The following is a 24428-nucleotide window of genomic DNA, read 5'->3' as shown; positions in this document are numbered from 1 at the left end:
ACAGTGGGATGGATAGGGGGACAGTGGGGTGGACAGGGGGACAGTGGGACAGAGGGATGGACAGGGGGACAGTGGGGTGGACAGGGGGACAGTGGGGTGGACAGGGGGACAGAGGGGTGGACAGGGGGACAGTGGGGTGGACAGGGGGACAGTGGGGTGGACAGGGGGACAGAGGGGTGGACAGGGGGACAGTGGGGTGGACAGGGGGACAGTGGGGTGGACAGGGGGACAGAGGGATGGACAGAGGGGTGGACAGGGGGACGGAGGGATGGACAGGGGGACAGAGGGATGGACAGGGGGACAGAGGGATGGACAGGGGGACACTTACACATACGGACTTACCTCTGACTGTCTCCCCGACCTCTTGGTCCTCACTTGTTCCTAGTAGTAGGCTGTTCCCTGAAGCCTGCGCTCTCCCTGTCAGACTCTTCCTCTTCACTGTCCTGGGACAAGGCGAGCGTCCCCTCCGTGCCTCCTGTCTGCCACGTGAGTTAGAAGTGAAATCGCACGGGACTGTGCTAGAAACTACACTTCCCAGCGTGCAGCGCGGCACACGGAGCCCTCCATCGAGATGACTGGGGTGGGGGAGGCGGCTTGTGTAACTTGACTGAGCGGAGCGGACATGCTCCCCGCCGAAGCAGAGTGGACCTGCCCAAGCCGAGCCGACCAGGCCCCGGCCCGAGCCTGGCCTGTCAGGAATCCGGCCCTGGGTGGGGTGGGCCGGATAAATGTGCTCGGCGGGCCGCATGTAGCCCGCGGGCCGTAGTTTGAGGACCCCTGCTTTAGCTGAACACTGTGCAGAGGTCGCACTACACTAACTTGTAGATTTAGCTGAACACTGTGCACTACACTAACTACACTTAGTGATAGGATCAGGAAAACACCACCAACCTTCTACAGGTATCTTTAGCTGAACACTGTACAGAGGTCGCACTACACTAACTTGTAGCTTTAGCTGAACACTGTTCAGAGGATGCACTACACTAACTTGTAGCTTTAGCTGAACATTGTGCAGAGGTCGCACTACACTAACTTGTAGCTTTAGCTGAACACTGTTCAGAGGATGCACTACACTAACTTGTAGCTTTAGCTGAACACTGTGCAGAGGTCGCACTACACTAACTTGTAGCTTTAGCTGAATACTGTGCACTACACTAACTTGTAGCTTTAGCTGAACACTGTTCAGAGGATGCACTACACTAACTTGTAGCTTTAGCTGAACACTGTGCAGAGGTCGCACTACAATAACTTGTAGCTTTAGCTGAACACTGTGCACTACACTAACTTGTAGCTTTAGCTGAATACTGTGAGGACGCACTACACTAACTTGTAGCTTTAGCTGAACACTGTGCAGAGGTCGCACTACACTAACTTGTAGCTTTAGCTGAACACTGTGAGGAGGACGCACTACACTAACGTGTAGCTTTAGCTGAACACTGTGCAGAGGTTGCACTACACTAACTTGTAGCTTTAGCTGAACACTATGCGCTACACTAACTTGTAGCTTTAGCTGAACACTGTTCAGAGGACGCACTACACTAACTTGTAGCTTTAGCTGAACACTGTGCAGAGGTTGCACTACATTAACTTGTAGCTTTAGCTGAACACTGTGAGGAGGACGCACTACACTAACTTGTAGCTTTAGCTGAACACTGTGCAGAGGTTGCACTACTTTAACTTGTACCTTTAGCTGAACACTGTGAGGAGGACGCACTACACTAACTTGTAGCTTTAGCTGAACACTGTGCAGAGGTTGCACTACACTAACTTGTAGCTTTAGCTGAACACTGTGTACTACACTAACTTGTAGCTTTAGCTGAAAACTGTTCAGAGGACACACTACACTAACTTGTAGCTTTAGCTGAACACTGTGCACTACACTAACTTGTAGCTTTAGCTGAACACTGTGAGGAGGACGCACTACACTAGCTGTAAATAGTGTAGCTGCCTGACTGTGGTACTAATAGGATCAGAAGAACACCAGCAATTTTCTTCAGGTAGCTGTACTGTAACAACACCTGCCTGCCTGTCAGTAGGAAGATAGTAACAGGAACGGATCTAGCTAAACTGAATACAGTATATATATATATATATATATACACAACACCTGGGATGCATATATATACACAATACACTGTAAGTGCAGCTGACTGACTGTCCTGCCTAATCTATCTAACTTAAATCAAATGACACTGTCTGTCTGTCTCTCAACGCCGGAACACACTACACAGGGTTGCCGTGCAGGCGCCCTTATATAGTGTGGGGCGTGTACTAAACCCCCTGAGCCATAATTGGCCAGAGCCACCCTGGCTTTGGCCAATTACAGCTCTCTATACAGACGGTGCTGTGATTGGCCAAACATGCGGGTCATAGTGCATGCTTGGCCATTCATCAGCCAGCAATGCACTGCGATGCCGCAGTGAAATTATGGGCCGCGACGCGCCACACGAATTTGGCGCGAACGTTCCATATTGTTTGCAATTCGGCGAACAGACGATGTTCGAGTCGAACATGGGTTCGACTCGAACACGAAGCTTATCCCTAATGGCCAAGTAGTTAGTAAAAGAAAAAAATGGACTGTGATGCTGAAAATAAGCAAAAATGATCAGCAGAAAAATCATAGCTAAAGGGGAGGAATGCAGTAATTAGGGCAGATTAGGGTTAGCTCAAGTTTTCAAGGTAAACAGGAATATATGTTAAAAAAAATATCAGATGTCATATGCAGATCAAAGGTCTCAAATGCAATATAACAATGCTGTAAACTGTATTTCTCAGTGACACCTGCAAACTATCTGCAAGTGTCATTTTATACAGCAGTAGCTTCATTTTTACAGCCAATTAATAGTAGCAACATGGGGTCAGGAGCTAAACAAAGGCAATACATTCTAGAAATGTTGTTTTTTAGGGTGTACGTACTATATTTAAGGTACCCAAGTGGTTAAAGTCACTTAATGTTGAAAACAATGGATAATGGTCAAAGGAGAAATGTTATTTGTTCTGTTGATTGAATTTGACATGATTTTTGCAATGAAAAATACTGAGTTATTTTTCGTGAAAATCAATACTCCATCTTTCTAGTAGATGGTGTTGTACTGTAGTGTTGCCTTATTTAATTGTGTAAATGTTTGTACATTATTAAGTACATTTCTAATGCCGTGTACACATGAGCGGACTTTCGACGGATTGAACCCCCAAGGACTTTTTGACGGACTTACAACGGAGTTCCAACGGAGTTCCGACGCAACGAACTTGCCTACACACGATCACACCAAAGTCCAACTGATTCGAATGACATACGACCGAACTAGAATAAGGAAGTTCATAGCCAGTAGCCAATAGCTGCCCTTGCGTCCTTGTTTGTCCGTCGGACTAGCATACCAACGAACGGATTTTTCAACCGGACTCTAGTCCGTCGGAAAGATTTGAAATGCCGAGTACACACGAGTGGACTTTCGACGGACTGAACTCCGAAGGACTTTTTGACGGACTTTCGACGGCGTTCCGACGGAGTTCCGACGCAACGGACTTGCCTACACATGATCACACCAAAGTCCGACTGATTCGAACGTGATGACGTACGACCGGACTAGAATAAGGAAGTTCATAGCCAGTAGCCAATAACTGCCCTTGCGTCTAGTCCGTCGGACTAGCATACTGAGGAACAGATTTTTTGACCGGACTCAAGTCCGTCAGAAAGATTTGAAACATGTTCTATTTCTAAAGTCCATCTGATTTTTCGACAGCAAAAGTCCGATGAAGCCCACACACGATCGAATTGTCCGGCGGATTCGTTCCGTTGGACCTTTGCTGTCGAAAAGTCTGGTCGTGTGTACATGGCAAAACGTGTTCTATTTCTAAAGTCCGTCTGATTTTTCGACAGCAAAAGTCTGATGAAGCCCACACACGATCAAATTGTCCGGCGGATTCGTTTTTTCGGACCTTTGCTGTCAAAAAGTCCAGTCGTGTGTACATGGCATTAAAGAATAGTTTTTACAAAGTACTCAGTGAAAACAGACAGATGCTGCGAAAATAAACCTCCTATCAGACAAGTACAATGGACAATAAGTGCCTTTCAAGTCACACAAGTATCTAATAAAAGCAGATGAAACAGCAGATGCTTAATGATTCTCCACTTATGTGCTAGAATGTATGTTTGTCTCACGTTGAAGTTTGGGATCTTTGATTATTGGTTTTGTTTAATTTTCAATGTATTGTTACTTAAAGCTGTCATTATTTAACACAGTAATATATAGTCTGCTTAGTAACACTTAATTCCAGGTGAAAAACCATCTCTCTGAATTCTCCATATACTGTTTTGCTTGTTGGCCAGACTGGCTACAGTGCTCTATATTTTACTTTTGTTATACTCTAACCAAGCTGTCACCAATATACCTTCTGCTGACAAGCTCAGATAACACACAGAGGTTACACATTTTAATAATAGATCAAAACGGGATCAGCTTCAAGCCCACTAGTAGAAGCCCCCCCCCCAAGTCACTTGCCTGGGGCAAAAGCTGGTAAAATGTAAAAGAGCTTTTATGTTAAAACAGAAGTCCAGAACCAATCTAACTAAGCCTAAAACTGCTCCCTCTTTCTAAATCCTATGCTAAATACCCTGTAAAAGGAAGATGTTCCAGTCCGGTCACATGATCTTGGCAGTGGCTGGTTTCAAAGGAGATAAGAGATCACTGATAACAGCTGATCAGTGCTATTCACCTAAATTAACCCCTCTGCCTCTCTCCTCTGCTTTCTTCTCCTTCAAATCAACTGCTGCACTGGCCGCCACTGATCCCACGCCCAGTACTGATTCTCCAGCAACTGGGAAGCCCCCTCGTCCTCTTTCCCCTCCCCAGCAGCTCTGATCTCCTGTGGCTCCGATTGCAATTGCTGGCTTCCCCCCGCTGCCCATCCCGCCAGCAATTGCATGGGAGCCATAGTGTAAAATACTCAATTATATTTCCCTTGCCACTGAGACCCCCCTTCAGTGCCCCCCACAATTCCAGGCAGCCCCCTATGCAGCGCTGCTGACTGGCATTCCCACCATCCCCTCTCGCCGGCTGAAGCTGCTGCCCAGGAGATCGGTGACTGTCAGGATGGAGGATGTGTTTACCAGCCCCCTTGTTGAATGAACACAGCAATCAGTACCGAGCGCTGTGTCCCTTCATCACTGAAGATAGTAAGTAGTGTTTACTATGCTTCAGTTAGTGAACATACAGACTCCTATTCATTCATCTACAGTGCAGATGAAGCTGCAGATAAAGGGACTGACTTCAGTCCCTTTCTCTACCTCAAAAAAAAAAAGAGACATAAGGTGCCTGTTTAGTCCTCTGATGTCACTCTGAAGCACCCCCCAACCCCAAAAAAAGTGTCAAAAATATATTACAAATAAAATAGTAACCACTAAAAAAATGTAATAAAATTGTAAAAAAAAAAAAAAAAACCATAGCAAGGGTAAATTTAGACATGTATCTAAATGTCCCTTGCCCCTGAAACCAGATTCGCATTCTGATCACATTCCAGAGGCTACTGACAGGCAGTAAAGGTGCAATGCATCCTCACCATCTGTTTTAACCAAATTTTTGCTGACAAATACGCCGCAACCACGTGTATTGCAAGCAGTTGCAGGGTATTTGCAGAGCTTCCCCATTGACTTAAATATGTAGGGTTCGGCAGATGGCATCGCTACAAGTCGGATCAACTTTGATGCGGCTGCAAAGTGAAGCATCACGACCGCAGCATGTAAACACCCCTGTCCGCTGCCTATTGCATCTGAAGGGGGAATGGTTGGTGGGTAGCAGAAACGCAGCTCAACAGCACATTTTTCCCACTCTCCAACTGCAAGTCTAAACAAGGTCTAAAGCCTCAGTTATAGTACATTGAGGTCGTGTTTAGCTGCACAGGGATGCACAGGTGTTCCGTGCATCCCCATGCAGGCAGTCCCACTGATGTCAATTTGGATATAGGGGCTGCATGGGAATGCACAGGGGTTCAGTTCATTTCTGTACAGGCAGTCCCATTCATGTCAATTGGGACACAGCAGCTGCATGGACGCAGCCACTGCTCCCAACTTGACATCCATGTGGGTTCATGTCCCTGACCTCCCACTGTCTATGTTTGGGGCCATGCACCTACACCTGAACAGATGTCAGATCTGTCCTTGCAGCCGCTGCATCCCAACTGACATCAATGGGACTGCCTGCACAGGGTTGCACAGAACACCTGTGCATCCCCGTGCGGGTAAACGTGGCCTTCCATGGGCATACATACACTTTAGTAAACCCCAATTGAACAAGGCCTTAGTAGGAATTTAGCAGGAATTTTGTAAGTTATGTTGTGTTTATGTATGCTAATAAGGATATTAGTTTTATTTTAGTGAAAATATTGTTTGGATAAACATTTGCGTAAATATTGCAGGGCCTAAAAAATCTGTAGCAACTATCTATTTTTTCTACTGGTCATGTGCTTTGAAAAAATACATGCTTTGGGAAGTCTTTTTCAAACTCTGAAAGCTGTAAATGAAAAATGAAAAACCTTTAGATTTTTAGAGAAATTTGGTTTTTTACAGTTTTGCATACGTACGATTTTCAACATTTCGCAAAAAGGCACAGTTTAAAATTTACAAATATTTGTTATTTATTAACTCAATACAAGTTAAGCTTATATATTTAGTAGGAATTTAGCAGGAACGTTGTAAAATGTGCTGTATTTGTATCCGCTAATAATGATTATAGTGTATTTTTATCAAAAAAATATGGCATTGATAAACATTTGCGCAACTATTACAGGGCCTTAAAAATCAGTAGCACCTTCTTTTTTTTATTCTACTGATCTCATGCTTTCAGCTATAAGTGAAAAATAAAAACCTTTAAATTTTTAGAGAAATCTGGTTATTTACAGTTTTGCATAAGTTTGATTTTCACCATTTTGCAAAAAGGCACAATTTAAAATGTACAAATATTTGTTATTTATTAACTTAATACAGGTTAATAAGCTTATATTTATGTAGTAGGAATTTTGCAGGAATTTTGTAAAATTTGCTGTGTTTGTATCTGCCAATTATGATTTTTTTTTCACAAGAAAGACAATTATGATTTTAGTGTAATTTAGCGGAAATATTGTTTTGATAAACATATTTTGCGCATATATCTTGGGGCCTTAAAAATCAGCAGCACCTTATTTTTTATTCTACTGGTTATGTGCTTTCATAAAATGTATGGTTTGGGGGGGTCTTTAAACTCTGAAAGCTGTAATGGAAAAATAAAAAAGCAATGGAAAATTGCAAAAATGGTCTGGCCACTTGAGTTTAACAGTGGAGCACAGGGCCTGGCAGCAAAAGGGTTAAAGACAGAAATGTATGTTATATTAAGTGAATGTGTGATTTATCTATGCTTTGTAATGGTGACTAACAGTTGTTTATAATTACCTTTTCTTCACTCTCATAGCACTCTGTTTGGGTGTTTGGAGCAAAGAGAAGATCTATTTATGCACCTATGCAGTTTAAAAGTAGCCCTATTAATTGTTTATTATCTTGTTATTTTTACTCCCTGCCACCCGTGAGATCACAATTTACAGCATGTTAAAGACACCTTTCTCATATGACTGCACTGGCTGCTTGAATGGTCACTCATCAAGCAGCAGCATCATTATGTGGGAGGAAGGAGAGTGAACCACATTATTCCCATACCCTGAATTTTAGTATTTTCTTTCATCCAGGGGCCAAATAAAGTATCAGGTGAGCAAAGGGAAGATGACCATTCGCTACTGTTGCAGCCACCATTCATTTTTTGCAGTCTGGATAAAGTTAAAGAAAGCAGTGTTTTTAAAGTGTAATTCCATCAAAATGTTTTTTTTTTTGTTTGGAACTAAACGGGGAAGAGTTTTAAGTGAGGAGAAATCTGCAACAGAGGTACAAACAGCAATAAAAGCTTAACAGCGGTTCTAGCCTTCCCCATAACAACAACACAATTCAGGATCTTAGTGAACACCTCAAATCATTTTGTTATATTAAAACAACCATTAACCTAATTTTCCATTACAGACTTGATACCTTTCTTTTTTATAACATACTGATACCAAACCATTGTTATCTTTCCAAAATTAGTATTCTTCTAGCCTGCCATTTTGCATTGGACACAGCTGTGACAGCATAGCCTGGTCACAACCAGGAGTCTTGAGGTATGATATGCAGTTGGATAGAGGATGGTATCACAGTAAAAGAAGAAAGTGCATTTAGCTTTATTCATAATAACAGTGCAAAGAGTAACAGAAGCTCACAAAGTAAAGTCATCGGAAATCATCTTTTAAAGTGAACCTTTCCAACTTCCAAGCATATAAATATCCTTATAGCTTTATAATGTGCTCCATAAGCTGTTTCAAACTACTTTTTACCAAAGAAGCATATTAACTAAACAGCGCAGTTACTGGTATGCAAAATGTGACTTTTTGCCAAAAGTCATTGGCTAAGACTTCATTGCCATCTGCCACAACTCCTTCTGGCCACGGACATATGCAGAGAGCAATGACACATGTCACAGGAAGGGAACATGTGTCTTTGATGTGAGGACAGTGACTGACAGTCTGACTTTACATTATCTATGGTGTGCAGGAGGCAAAATGGTATTGTCCAAACGACCAAATTCCTGGGTCAAGGAGGGCCGATTGGAGCCTACTTACTGATTTTACACTGATGAAGACCAATAATTTTGGAAAAGCAAAACATAAATAAATATCCTTCATAAATTTAGACCATTCAGAACCATCAACAAAAAAACCCTAGAATAACAGCTCCCACAAGGTGGTTAATTAATAAATATATATTCTTTTCTGAAATCAGTGAAACCAGTTATTAATAACAGTGAACATTTGTAAAACATTTGGCATTTTATTTTAACAAGTTGAGTCTTTTCTTGTTCTGTATTCATTCATTTAATTGGCAAAGTAGTGCTGATCCTTTTGATATCCAGTAGTCACTTGGTCTCTTTGATGGTAAAAGCACGGTAACCACAAAATTAGTGGAATGACCTAGTAAAAAGAAAGCAAAAATAGGTAAGAGGTCAATTCCACTCTTTGGAACCCCTGTATAATGTTCAAGAGGCTCAGGTCACCATAATGGTATGTTCTTTTGGCACAGGGGTTGGGCTTTGGCATAGAGGAAAGCAGTGTAGAAGAGGTGAATGTGCAAATGAGTGCTGAATCCGATCAGCAGAAGTTTCATTTCTGGGTGGAACTCCGCTTTAAAGAGGTTGTAAACCCCCCCAAAAAAAACCTGTAAGACAAAGGCATAATGAGCTAGTATGCATCACATACTAGCTCAATATGGAATACCCACCTTAGAACAAAGCCCTCTCAGAGGCGCCTGCACATCGCTGATACGGCTGACATCTTCCCCGGTGTTTCTTCCGGGTTTGCGGGTTTCGGAACTGTGATTGGCCGGAACCGCAATGACGTCACTTCCGCGTATGCGCGTGAGAGATGCTGGTCACAGCACAGGGCCCTGAAGAAACAGCAGAGTGCCCGTTCATTCAGAGCACATGCACCAACATAATCGGCGCAGAATACAGTAAATATCTCCTAAACCGTGCAGGTTTGGGAGATATTTACAGTACCTATAGGTAAGCCTTATTATAGGATTACCTATAGGTATAAACAAACAAGGGGAGTTTACTTCCTCTTTAAGTCAAGGGTTACAAGAAACAGTGAAGGCTAGTGTGAGAAGTATGACATTACTCACTGCTGTATTGCTTTTAAAGCAGTAACCTGTTTTATTGTGTTGGAAGTAAATGTCTGTGAATAGGCTCATCTCTCAGACATTCCCTCTGTCTGTTCATATAAAGCCAGAGTGGGTCAACTAGCCACAGTAAAGTGGCTTAAAAGCAGTTTAGCACTGAAAAAAACTTAAGTGAAAACTATACACATTATTCAAATGCTCTTAGTTGCAGAGCAGGAGGAGTGAAGAAAGCTTATTTTTCTTTTCTCAAGACCAATCTGATGTTGTTGTGCTCAAAACATATACTTTCACAAAACTTACACATTTAATACGTAGCCAGTCTTAGCTTTATAAAAAGTGATAAAATACTAAAGCGCTGAAGTGGATTTGGTGAATAAAATTATGTGAAAAATTGTTATTAAAAGATATCCAAATAATATAGCTGCTATTAATATTGTGAAATGCACAAATAGATGGTTAAGTATGAGTGAATAATTGAACTGATATTAACCTCTTAATAATGCACCTTAGTGTCTTTAATCAATATGTGACTTATTAGAAAATATATAAATACGTGATTGTGAATAAATAATAAAACAATCCTCCTGGGAATTACCACACACTAAATGGATGAATAAACACAAATAAAACACCCATAAATTATATACCAAAATTGTCCTATGTATAAGAGTACCAGAATCTAATAGGTAAGCCAAAAACACTGATAGGAAGTTCAAGTGATGGGTAAGCCAAAAAATAAATAAATAATTGGAGGTTCACTGATGAATATGCTTTAAAATAAATGGCAAAAGTTCAACACCAATTTCACCATTAAGCTGCCGTTGGTATTTGGTAGGATATTTTCGTTTATCAGCAAATTTCCACGACATGCAAGATAAACACAAAAAACAGATCCATTACGCAGAGATTAAAACAGAGTGATGCTAAATATTAAGATGCTAATCTCACTCACATATCCCCATTCGCATGATCGCATGAGAAAGAAAATGATCAGCTGCATTCAGCTTTGCGCTGGAGGCTCCTCATCCACCGCCAGTGCTCACATACAGACACTGCTGGAAAGCGTCACAGGCTCCTCCTCCCGACGCGTTCCATCACCAGACACGTGACTTTTTCAAGGGTGCCCATGTGATCAGCCTGCGAGATACTTATAGTGTGCGTACTGGTAGCCATGGTAACCCCGGGAGTCAATGCATCATCACATCATTTGAGCGATCTCAAATACATTCAAATGCCCGATATAACCTACATAATGCAGCATGATTTTAATTCCCTAATACATTAACAACATTTAATATAAAAATCACTTAGATAAATAAAATTAAATATATAAAAAACTGAGATAGCATTCGCTACATGGATACTAAAATCTAGACAAGAGTATAAAGCTCCCTCCTGAGGGCATAGTTAGAATTACACCCTCCCTTAGCTTAATTATAATCAATCCACTACATAAAAGGTAATAAACTGTAGCTTAATTTGGAGTGATTGCTAAAATACATTGGAAGCTTGTACTTATAGTTTAAAATAGATACAATAAACATATATAAATAAAAAACAAGATAAAATATATGACTGAGGATATAATAGCAATTCAATACGACCATGTTACATTGTTAAAAATCCGATATAAAACAATTCAAGTCAAAATCTATGTTTAAACCCATTGGCGTGAGTGTACGCATATTATATATCCATTTGGATTCTTGCTTACTTAACTCCCTCACTTTATTACTACCCCGCTAGTGAGGTCTATATCTTTCAATTGCCCAAAATTTTAAAAGTGCTGGATTTTTATTATGGTGTAGGGAGAAATGGCGTGAAACACTATGCTTTGGAAATCCTTTTAAGATGTTTTGTATGTGCTCCCTGATGCGTTTCCACATCGTTCTTTTGGTTCTGCCTACATACTGTAATGAGCACGGGCATTGCAAGACATACACTACCCCCTCAGTTTTACATGTCATAAAATCCTTGATCTGATAATCTGTGTTATTGCTCGTAGATTTAAAATCAGTACATTTATGGCCATTTTGTTTGGTGTTCTTACATGCATAGCACCGCTTGCAGGGATAAAAACCTTTCCTCTGGAAAAAGGACAATTCTTGTGATTTTTTTGGAGGGTCTAAGATATTTTTTGCTATTAAGTCTCTCAGCGTAGGTGCCCTCCTGTAAATAAATCATGTTTTTTCTGGTAATATGTTCCTCAACTGTTGGTCAGCTAAAAGGAGTAGCCAATGTTTTTTAAAAATTCGTTCAATCTGTCGGTGCTGAATATTAAAATCCATAATCATCGGAATATCTTGACACTGTGTATGTTCTTTTGATTTATCTTGAATTAATTCATCCCTTGTAATATCCGAAACCTTCTTGATTTTTTCTTCTATGAAGTGCTTGTTATAGCCTTTTTGGACAAACTTTTCCCCGACAGTGCTCGCTTGTTCCAAAAAGGTGCTTTTTTCAGTGCAATTCCTTCTCAATCATATAAATTGCCCTTTTGAAATATTTATAAGCCAGGGATCAAAATGACAACTGTCCAAAGGAATAAAACTGTTCTTTCAACTGGTTTAAAAAAGGTTTTTGTTGAAATTCCATTATTTGTTAATTCTATATCTAGATCCAAAAAATGTAAGGATTTGGTGCTCAGTTCATAGGTCAGTTTTATGTTTATTTCATTTATATTTAATTTCTCCAAAAATTCTATAAGAGGTTCCTCATCTGCCTTCCACAGCATTATGCAGTCGTCTATAAATCTTCTGTACATTATAAGCTGTGGGGGAGTATTAACATATATAGCTTCCTCCTCCCATTGGGCCATAAATATGTTCGCTACGCTTGGAGCGTACTTGGCGCCCATACCAATTCCATTTAGCTGCCTGAAAAAATCTGAGTTAAACCAAAAATAATTATGCTCTAAACCAAATGCCAAACATCTTAAAATAAACCTCTTTTGCTTAGAAATTAAATTACTAAACTTATTCATGGCCCATTTGGATGCTGCAATAGCATCCTCATGACCTATATTCGTATAGAGTGATGATACGTCTGCTGTAACTAGTATATACTTATGGTCTGATTGGATCACAATTTTGTTTAATTCCTGTATTAAGTGTTTGGTGTCCCTTAAGTAGGCTGGTGTTTTAGGTATTAGTGGTTGTAGGAAATTGTCCACATATTCTTCTAGTCTTGAATTAATAGACTGAATGCCATTAATAATAGGGCGTCCAGGGAGTTTTACTTGATCTTTATGAAGCTTAGGCGCTGTATAAATGACAGGTACCCTTCATGTGTCCAGAACAAGATATTTCTCTTCTTTCTTAGTGAGTATATTTTTCATACTTCCTTTCTTAATTAACTCCTGTAATTCAATTTTTTAATCCCTAGTGGGATTCCCTCTCAATTTTATGTAGGTATTTGTGTCATTCAATTGTTCTTGGAGTTCATTATTATAATAATCTCTAGATAAAACCACAATCGCTCCTCCATTATCGGCCGGTCTGACCACCACTTTTTTTTTTTTTTTTAATTCTTTTATTCCATTTCTAATGACCTGTGGATCCTTAATTTTTCTGATTGATAATTTATCAACTTCTTGTGTAAACATTTTATTAAAAACTTCAATATGTTGAGTATTATGAACTGGGGGGTTAAAAAGGGACTTATTCCTTAATTGACTGTGTGCAATTCTTCCGGGTGTGTCAATCAATCCCCTGCTGTCCAGACTAGTAGCCACTGTTTTATTCAACATATATTTTTTGATGTTTAACTTCCTGGTATATTTTTGTATATCCACATATAGGTTAAATCTATCAAGATTCCGTTTCGGTGCATATTCCAGGCCTTTGTCCAATAGCAATATTTCATTTTGTGATAAGTCAACTCCACTGATGTTATATGTTCCTTCACCCACTACTCCCTTTTCCTTTTTGGTCTTGTGTCCTCCTCTGCATCCCCTCTTGCGTTTGGACTTCTTAGATTTACTGATCTTTCTTGTTGCGGGAGGGTTTCGTTCCTGCGCTGGTCTAAAAAAGGAATAGATGGGTTGGAATCTCTGTGGTCTCTCAATGCTTCATATTGGTTCTGGGTCTGTATGGGGCTATTTCTAGGCCCATATTGATATTGGTCATAACGTCCTCGGTCCCCTTCATACTGGTGTTGATATTGGGGGCGCTCTCTCGCATCTTGTCTATCATAATAATGATGGTAAGAAGTATGTGAATTAGGATACTCAGATCTTCCCTGGTTATCCTGCGACTGATGTCTATAATTAGACTGGTTGGAATAATCAGTATAATATTGGCCATTTTGTGGATTATATCCCCTATTGTCGGGATAATCATAATGACCATTATTATGGTTGCAGGGTTTTTTTCTGCCATTATTCTTCCAGAAAGGTTTGTTGGGGATTTACTCCATGGTTTGGAATTGGTATTCATATTTTGCCACCATCGTTTTGGTGTTCTGGGTCCATTTTGCTCATATTGTCTAGGTGGTCCGTCCGCAATGACCCTGGGCTGTCTATCTGAATCATTCTCATATTGCCTGATCGGAGATCTATACCTTTGGTCCCTATTAGGGATTACTATCTGTACCTCCCTTTCAATTTGCTACATGGATACTAAAATCTAGACAAGAGTATAAAGCTCCCTCCTGAGGGCATAGTTAGAATTACACCCTCCCTTAGCTTAATTACAATCAATCCACTACATAAAAGGTAATAAACTGTAGCTTAATTTGGAGTGATTGCTAAACTGCATTGGAAGTGAATGGTACAAATTCTTTAATGAGAAAGGTATGGAAGTATTACAGTTTCTGGTAAAAAGGAAACAAAGAAAAGTGGCGTTGATTAACCGACAAATCGCAGAATGTAAAATCGCATTGGAAGTTCATAAAGATACACCATCCTTTGTCACACTCACTAATCAATTAAATAAAGTATTGGAAAGGAAAGATATAGAAATTAAACAAAGGAAAAGAAGGAAATATATACTAATGACTAAATTAGAGCAAAGTTACAAATGGCAATTGAATCTAAAAGAAGGCAAAACTGGTTCCACAACTTCCTCTCCTGAAAGGGAGGTACGGATAATAACCCCTAATAGGGACCAAAGGTATAGATCTCCGATCAGGCAATATGAGAATGATTCAGATAGACAGCCCAGGGTCATTGCGGACGGACCACCTAGACAATATGAGCAAAATGGACCCAGAACACCAAAACGATGGTGGCAAAATAGGAATACTAATTCCAAACCATGGAGTAAATCCCCAAAAAAACCTTTCTGGAAGAATAATGGCAGAAAAAAAACCTCGCAACCCTAATAATGGTCATTATGATTATCCCGACAATAGGGGATATGATTCACAAAATGGCAATATTATACTGATTATTCCAATCCTTCCAGTCTAATTATAGACATCAGTCGCAGGATAACCAGGGAAGATCTGAGTATCCTAATTCAGATACTTCTTACCATCATTATTATGATAGACAAGATGCGAGAGAGCGCCCCCAATATCAACACCAGTATGAAGGGGACCGAGGACGTTATATCCAATATCAATATGGGCCTAGAAATAGCCCCCTACAGACCCAGAACCGATATGAAGCATTGAGAGACCACAAAGATTCCAACCCATCTATTCCTTTTTTAGACCAGTGCAGGAACGAAACCCCCCCACGACAAGAAAGATCAGTAAATCTAAGAAGTCCAAATGCAAGAGGGGATGCAGAGGAGGACACAAGACCAAAAAGGAAAAGGGAGTAGTGGGTGAAGGAATATATAACATCAGTGGAGTTGACTTATCACAAAATGAAATATTGCTATTGGACAAAGGCCTGGAATATGCACCGAAACGGAATCTTGATAAATTCAACCTATATGTGGATATACAAAAATATACCAGGAAGTTAAACATCAAAAAATATATGTTGAATAAAACAGTGGCTACTAGTCTGGACAGCAGGGGATTGATTGACACACCCGGAAGAATTGCACACAGTCAATTAAGGAATAAGTCCCTTTTTAACCCCCCAGTTCATAATAATCAACATATTGAAGTTTTTAATAAAATGGTTACACAAGAAGTTGATAAATTATCAATCAGAAAAATTAAGGATCCACAGGTCATTAGAAATGGAATAAAAGAATTGGAAAAAAAAACAAAAAAGTGGTGGTCAGACCGGCCGATAAAGGAGGAGTGATTGTGGTTTTATCTAGAGATTATTATAATAATGAACTCCAAGAACAATTGAATGACACAAATACCTACTTAAAATTGAGAGGGGTTCCCACTAGGGATTACAAAATTGAATTACAGGAGTTAATTAAGAAAGGAAGTATGAAAAATATACTCACTAAGAAAGAAGAGAAATATCTTGTTCTGGACACATGAAGGGTACCTGTCATTTACACAGTGCCTAAGCTTCATAAAGATCAAGTAAAACCCCCTGGATGCCCTATTATTAATGGCATTCAGTCTATTAATTCAAGACTAGAAGAATATGTGGACAATTTCCTACAACCACTAGTACCTAAAACACCAGCCTACCTAAGGGACACCTAACACTTAATACAGGAATTAAACAAAATTGTGATCCAATCAGACCATAAGTATATACTAGTTACAGCAGACGTATCATCACTCTATACGAATATAGGTCAAATGGGCCATGAATAAGTTTAGTAATTTAATTTCTAAGCAAAAGAGGTTTATTTTAAGATGTTTGGCATTTGGTTTAGAGCATAATTATTTTTGGTTTAACTCAGATTTTTTCAGGCAGCTAAATGGAATTGGTATGGGCGCCAGGTACGCTCCAAGCGTAGCGAACATATTTATGGCCCAATGGGAGGAGGAAGCTATATATGTTAATACTCCCCCACAGCTTATAATGTACAGAAGATTTATAGATGACTGCATAATGCTGTGGAAGGGAGATGAGGAACCTCTTCTAGAATTTTTGGAGAAATTAAATAGAAATGAAATAAACATAAAACTGACCTATGAACTGAGCACCAAATCCTTACATTTTTTGGATCTAGATATAGAATTAACAAATAATGGAATTTCAACAAAAACCTTTTTTAAACCAGTTGAAAGAACAGTTTTATTCCTGTGGACAGTTGTCATTTTGATCCCTGGCTTATAAATATTCCAAAAGGGCAATTTATACGATTGAGAAGGAACTGCACTGAAAAAAGCACCTTTTTGGAACAAGCGAGCACTGTCGGGGAAAAGTTTGTCCAAAAAGGCTATAACAAGCACTTCATAGAAGAAAAAATCAAGGAGATTTCGGATATTACAAGGGATGAATTAATTCAAGATAAATCAAAAGAACATACACAGTGTCAAGATATTCAGATGATTATGGATTTTAATATTCAGCACCGACAGATTGAACGAATTTTTAAAAAACATTGGCCACTCCTTTTAGCTGACCAACAACTGAGGAACACCAAACAAAATGGCCATAAATGTACCGATTTTAAATTTACAAGCAATAACACAGATTAGTAGGCAGATGTAGTAGTATGTAGGCAGAACCAAAAGACCGATGTGGAAACGCATCAGGGAGCACATACAAAACATCTTAAAAGGCTTTCAAAAGCATAGTGTTTCACGCCATTTCTCCCTACACCATAATAAAAACTCAGCACTTTTAAAATTTTGGGCAATTGAAAGATATAGACCTCACTGGCGTCGTAGTAATAGAGTGAGGGAGTTAAGTAAGCAAGAATCCAAATGGATATATAATATGCGTACACTCACGCCAATGGGTTTAAACATAGATTTTGGCTTGAATTGTTTTATATCGGATTTTTATCAATGTAACATGGTCGTATTGAATTGCTATTACATCCTCAGTCATATATTTTATCTTGTTTTTTTATTTATATATGTTTATTGTATCTATTTTAAACTATAAGTACAAGCTTCCAATGTATTTTAGCAATCACTCCAAATTAAGCTACAGTTTATTACCTTTTATGTAGTGGATTGATTATAATTAAGCTAAGGGAGGGTGTAATTCTAACTATGCCCTCAGGAGGGAGCTTTATACTCTTGTCTAGATTTTAGTATTCATGTAGCGAATGCTATCTCAGTTTTTTATATATTTATGTTTATTTATCTAAGAGATTTTTATATTAAATGTTGTTAATGTATTAGGGAATTAAAATCATGCTGCATTATGTAGGTTATATCGGGCATTTGAATGTATTTGAGATCGCTCAAATGATGTGATGATGCATTGACTCCCGGGGTTACCATGGCTACCAGTACGCACACTATAAGTATCTCGCAGGCTGATCACATGGGCACCCTTGAAAAAGTCACGTGTCTGGTGATGCAACGCGTCGGGAGGAGGAGCCTGTGACGCTTTCCAGCAGTGTCTGTATGTGAGCACTGGCGGTGGATGAGGAGCCTCCAGCGCAAAGCTGAATGCAGCTGATCATTTTCTTTCTCATGTGATCATGCGAATGGGGATATGTGAGTGAGATTAGCATCTTAATATTTAGCATCACTCTGTTTTAATCTCTGCGCAATGGATCTGTTTTTTGTGTTTATCTTGCATGTCGTGGAAATTTGCTGATAAACGAAAATATCCTACCAAATACCAACGGCAGCTTAATGGTGAAATTGGTGTTGAACCTGTTGCCATTTATTTTAAAGCATATTCATCAGTGAACCTCCAATTATTTATTTATTTTTTGGCTTACCCATCACTTGAACTTCCTATCAGTGTTTTTGGCTTACCTATTAGATTCTGGTACTCTTATACATAGGACAATTTTGGTATATAATTTATGGGTGTTTTATTTGTGTTTATTCATCCATTTAGTGTGTGGTAATTCCCAGGAGGATTGTTTTATTATTTATTCACAATCACGTATTTATATATTTTTTAATAAGTCACATATTGATTAAGGACACTAAGGTGCACTATTAAGAGGTTAATATCAGCACAATTATTCACTCATACTCAGTCTTAGATTTATGCTCATTTGACAGTGTTTTGAAAATATTGGATTAGCAAAATTAGCTGCAGTATATCATATAGCTGGATGGAATATAAAAAAAACAGAAATTTTCTAAATTTGCAGCTATCTATTACTTGTTGAGAAGTTCTTTTTGACAGAAAAGGTGGATTTTATTGAGAAAAATAAGTTCACGAAAACTATATTACCAATCCAGAGCAACCAGTTCACATTGCAGGGCACAAACATTGTCCTAAATAAGATTGTACCTATAACAATAGGTCATTCAAATGACAGAAGAGAGTCAAGAACATAAAACATACAATCTCACAATAAGATCTTATCCATAATAAGATCAGTAGGACTAAGGCCCAGGATATCCAGCCAAGGGCCTGATATATTTTCAAATTTACAACCCCTGTGCTGATAGAGAAGTCGCTCCAAGCGGATCATTACACCCATGCATTACACCCATGTAGTGTGCATAAGTGGATCAGATTTCCAATGAATAAGGATAAGCCTAAGGGCCTGGAATATGGCTCTAGTGATGGCTTTCCTAATTAAATTGTCATTTTGTAGATCACCCAGAATGCAAATATTTTTCAAAAAGAGGTCACAACACCTGCATGATTCAGTATTATGGCCTGCTTTTTTCAGTATACATGCCTACTGAAACTTAAAGTGATATTAAAGCCTCGGTTGTTGGGGTCCTTTCAGCTGTTGATTGAATCACTTACTGAGTGCCACATTTTACAAAATTTTGCCAAAGTTTACTGATGAATGTTTATTTTATTTTGCTCAATGTGTTAAGCTATAAAAAACAGACCAAGGGTTTATTACTACTCTAAATGACATTTATTTCAGATAGTATAGTGGACATAAGGAGACAAGGTTTTGTGGTGATGGAATTTCAGAATAGCAAGAATTTTGTTATGTTAACACAAAAAGGTTGATTTACTAAAGGCTAATGGACTGAACTTTCCCAGAGCACCTAATTGGGTATTCTTTACAAAGTGAAGTCTCATGAGTGCACTGCGCTTGCAAAATGCAATATCTATTTGCCTTAAAGTATTACTAAACCCACAACAGTAAAATCCATCTGTATAAGCAGTAAACTTTGCTTGTTATACTCACTGTGGAACCTAAGGGGTTGATCCTCTGCATTGTGTAAAAATGCTGTTTGATCCTGCCTTCTCTGGTCCTCCCCTTCTTTTAGTGTCCCCAATCTATCTGCTGATAGAACAGTGCCTTGGAGGCACTCTGCACATGCTCAGTTTGGTGTGTGTTGCCAGAGAGGTTTGTTTTTTTTTGGGGGGGGTGTACATGTGATCAGCACGGGGCTGATCAGCACTGTCCAGACAGAGTCATGGGATCATGCAGCCTCATAGGACAGTCAGAGCAGAATGAATACTCCTCCTACATCTTTAACTAGTGCTTGGCCGGACACTGATAGAGGTCACAAAACTGCTATATATGGCTGATGAGAAAAGGTATTTAGCAGTTTATATTTACTAAAATAATTGCATTTTTCATGTTCTGTGTGAGACCAGATATAGTGAATGCAGGGCTCTGGGTTTAATAACACCTTAAGATAAATCAACTTCAACATATCAGAAGTGATAGCCAAAGTATTCTGAAGACAAATGAGAGTTCCTCTGGCAAAGCTAAAAAATGTAATGAAACTGACTACACACTGTAGATGCCTTGTTTAATCACAATCTTACCTGTGGTGGAAAGTGTCCCAGCTCTGGCTCCAGTCTTATAAAGCGGTGCTTGGTACAAACTGGAATCAGCTTGATAGTTCTGGCGTGGTTCAAAGTGTATCACAGGTAGCACTGGATTCATTTGTCTTGGCAATGCATCCTCAATCACCATGTTTTCATCATCCCAGCGACTGGCATCCATATACATCCCATGAACCAACACACCATCCTCGGGAGTAGGTAGCTGCAAAGTGATAGTAAGTGCATTCAATGTTTCTGTTAAATTTCATAAAATGTACTTTAGATGTGAACACAAGTATTTTTTGAAAGAAGTCAGCCTTTATAATACATTGAGAACAGCATCATGAGCAACCAGAATCAGTAGTAGCTGCTGATAATATAATTTAAGCTCTGGCTGCTGACTGGCTGGCCGTGTGATGAGCCATATATTTACTGAACTGTGTGTGGCTGATTCTGGTGTTTAAAACTGAACTCAATATGTGAGAAAGGGTCCCCCCAAGATTGGGATTTTAAGGGTAACTTAGTAATGGTACAAAACCAAATATTGATTTAGAACAAATTATAATTTATTAAATATTATAAAAAGCCAATATCTGCATAGAGCGTGCAATTTGACTATTTAAGAACAACATCAGAATGTACAACAAATACAAATAAGTATTGTCTCCTAGATGGAAATTATGCCCAAAGTGTTTCAGGAACATGTCCTTTCCTTCGGGGCGGTTCCTTCTGGAAGTGTCAGGGCTGGGCTCAGACCTTCCTTTAGCAGGCGCAAATGTAGAAGTTCCTCCTTCGCTCTAAATGCTGGGGCCTCATGGCGCGACGTCACTGGTTGTCATGGTGTGTGTGCATATACATATACATATAAATATATATATATATATATTTATATATATATATATATATATATGAAAAAACAGAGGAGTTACTGCACAAAATACTTATTCAGAAATAGTAGAACTTACATAATGTCCAAGGTAAGGTACGATTCACATGCCAGGCGGTTCGCTCCAGTGTGATTTCAGCCCCATTCATTTTGAATGGGCTGAAACAGCACTGCACTAAAAGTAGCGCATGCGGTACTTTTTGAAATGCACCTCAACTGCATCGCATGGTACTTTAGTACCAAGCGATCCAGTGCAAGCAAATGCACTGTATTAACTGACCACCGCAGCAGATCGCAAATGGCAGTGCAAAAAAAATGAAAGGGTTAAATAATCCCTTTTTCTGCCCAGGATTGGCCCTGAGTGTCCGTGAGCGGACACCTTATTCCGGGGGGGGGGGGGGGGGCTGCGGACACCCATGGCCAGGCCTGTAAGTCAGTATCTTGTTATACAATAATTTATAAGCTTGGGCATATCAGTTATGCTCACCTACTATAAAAAGCATTTAAAATGAACAAGGTCACCATGTCCATTGTATTTACAATCTAGGTGGCTAGTACATGAATACAAGAAAAGAATAGGTTCACAATATTCTGTTCTAGCTTGACAATGCTTCGTTTTATGATTGTATTTGCAGTACATACTGCAATTTTTACAGAATGAACACATTATCATGTAGGTGAAACACAATTATGCTTCTGGTCTTTTGATCCAAGGTGACTGAATTCAATTTTCTGCATCATCCAAGAAGAATAGACAGTGGAAAACAAACAGCTTGCAGTAGACAATTGTAAAAAGATAATAAGCATCCATGTACTAAGCAATAGCTAGGATATATGAGATTATCAGGTCAAAACTGTTTACAAGCTATAACATTATTTATGATTGCACATACTTACTCTATAATATAACCTGTTTGGTGCACACACATACAATATTGCTGTCATGACTTATGTGTTTTAGGTGAATCTTTATTTTCAGTGTCACTTTGAACACGTTATGAAGTTCCATACTGAGGGTAAGGTATTTGAAGTGAGTCCAGCCAGGGATGGCAGGGAAAAGAAAGACATTTGGAATTAGGGGATAAGGTAGGTGAGTAAATGTACACGGTTGAGGAATGTTGTATTCAATAGGTTAATGATAACTCATCTTCTCTCTTATTAAATAAAAGAGTAAGCAAGCATTGGTTGTTTTATGTGCACAAAAAGAGTTGATACCAATTTTACTAGTCAGTACTCATTTTAATTAATTTTGACACATTTTGTACTTTAATCTTTAACTTTAACAACTCCAAGCAAATCTTTTTTTTTAAGTGTTGGGACGAGTGGGAAAAGGTTATATAAGCACTGTTGTCTTTATTACTGTCATATCAACTGTCAATCTCTCCAACAGGAACATAGATGGGTTAGCAGAGTTGGAATGTGTGAAGTGACAGAAAATCCCCTCATCTGGGATACAAACAGCAATACGAAAACTAACTGAGCTTACAACCTTTCTCCAGTACATAGAGATGGGCTTTAAATATTTTATTATCATCTGTTTACACAAAGGAGTTTGGTGTTTTATTTATATGATTTAATTACACAGCCAAAATGTACTTGCTACAGGCCCTGCAGGAAAATCACCGCAGGCAGTTTGATAGTGCCACTAAAAGGCCAGTAACTTTGTATAAAATGGTCTGAAAGAAGAGCAGTTCCTCTAGCCTATAGCAATCTAAGACAATCTCCTCTTCATTCCATAATATATTCTTGTGTCCCTCTACATCAGCGGTCTTGAATTAAAATTCATGGGGGTCCAGTTTGTAAAATGTGGCAGAGGTTCGAATCTCATGTTTGTGCTATAACACATCACAGCCCCCTTTTACAGCACAGCCCCCTATCAGTGTCCTCAGCACCCTCTTCACATCACAACTCCCCTTAATATCAGTATCCACAGTTCCCCTTTACATCACAGACCACCTTAACATTACAGTCCCCCCTTTAAAGCAGTCTGACAGTCCTCAGTTAGCATTTACATCACAGTGTTTCCTTTACACATTACAGTGTCCCCTTTACAGATCACAGTGCCCCCTTTACACATTACAATGCCCCTTTACACATCACAGTGCCTCCTTTACACATCACAGTGTCCCTTTTACACAGTGTCCCCTTTACACACCACAGTGCCCCCTTTACGCATTGCACATCACAGTGCCCTCTTTACACATCACAGTGCCCCTTGCAGTCATTGCCCCCCTTTCCTCCTTTATACCACAATTGCCCTTTGATCACTCTTCCTCCCCTGCAAAGTCCTACTAGGGCAGAGGCACATAGCAGCTGGATATTCTCTCTCTTTGGTCTCCTGCCTGGCCACTGCTATCCTCACAGCAGACGGAGGTGGGAAGAGCTGCATATCAGGACAGAGGGCGGGAGCTGCCCAACTTATTACATTAACAAGCGGGTGATTACTGAATCCCACCCTCTGTCCCAATATGCAGCACCTCCCATCTCCGCCCGCTGTAAGGATGATAGCCACGGTGGGAGACCAGAGAGAGAGAATACCCAGGCTGATAGGTGGCAAGGCCAAGCTCCCAACAGGACTGTTGCTCTGTCCGGGTCTGGACCGCAGCCCGCCATTTAGTGAACCCTGCTCTACAATTACAGATATATAATAAACCTGTGAGCTGCTATAATTAAACCAAATAACAATTTGCGTGAACTTTAGCAGCTTCCACCTAATAACACTTCCATATGTGTTAGCCAACTGTAATTGTAAACAAAATGGTGTAGTGATATATGTCAAATGTTGAGCTATAATTTGCAAAATTCATAACTTGTGCACACAAAAATGTAAAATAGGATTTTTGACTTACCGTAAAATCCATTTCTCTGAGTTTATTGACAGACACAGCACTTCCTTATTCAGAACCATAGGGTTATATCGCCCCCTACAGTAGTAGGACACTAGGCAGAAAAAAGACTTGGCTACGCCCATGGGCAGTCCTAGGTGATATACACCCCCCTCTCTGCTATAGGCCTTCAGTTTTTTCCCAAGCAGTGTCAGAAGCATTAAAAACTACATAGAGGGGTGGGTGCTGTGTCTGTCAATGAACTCAGAGAAACATATTTTACGGTAA

General features: G+C 39.5%; 1 protein-coding gene across 1 annotated transcript in view; it reads right to left on the bottom strand.

The window, feature by feature from the left end:
- Positions 1-6678: 6678 nt before the first annotated feature.
- Positions 6679-24428, bottom strand: part of DNAH6 (dynein axonemal heavy chain 6) — a 416108-nt gene continuing 398358 nt past the window's right edge. The window contains exons 76-77 of the mRNA XM_073597481.1: positions 20430-20652; positions 6679-9021 (exon numbers count right to left, since the gene is read on the bottom strand). Coding sequence (XP_073453582.1) covers positions 8918-9021; positions 20430-20652 — 327 coding nt within the window. The 3' untranslated portion in view covers positions 6679-8917. The remainder of the gene's footprint in view (positions 9022-20429; positions 20653-24428) is intronic.

Source organism: Aquarana catesbeiana, linkage group LG01 (genome assembly GCF_042186555.1).
Source record: "Aquarana catesbeiana isolate 2022-GZ linkage group LG01, ASM4218655v1, whole genome shotgun sequence".
NCBI lineage: Eukaryota > Metazoa > Chordata > Amphibia > Anura > Ranidae > Aquarana > Aquarana catesbeiana.
Note: the sequence above shows the minus strand (reverse complement) of the source record. Positions and strands in the feature narration are given on the sequence as shown.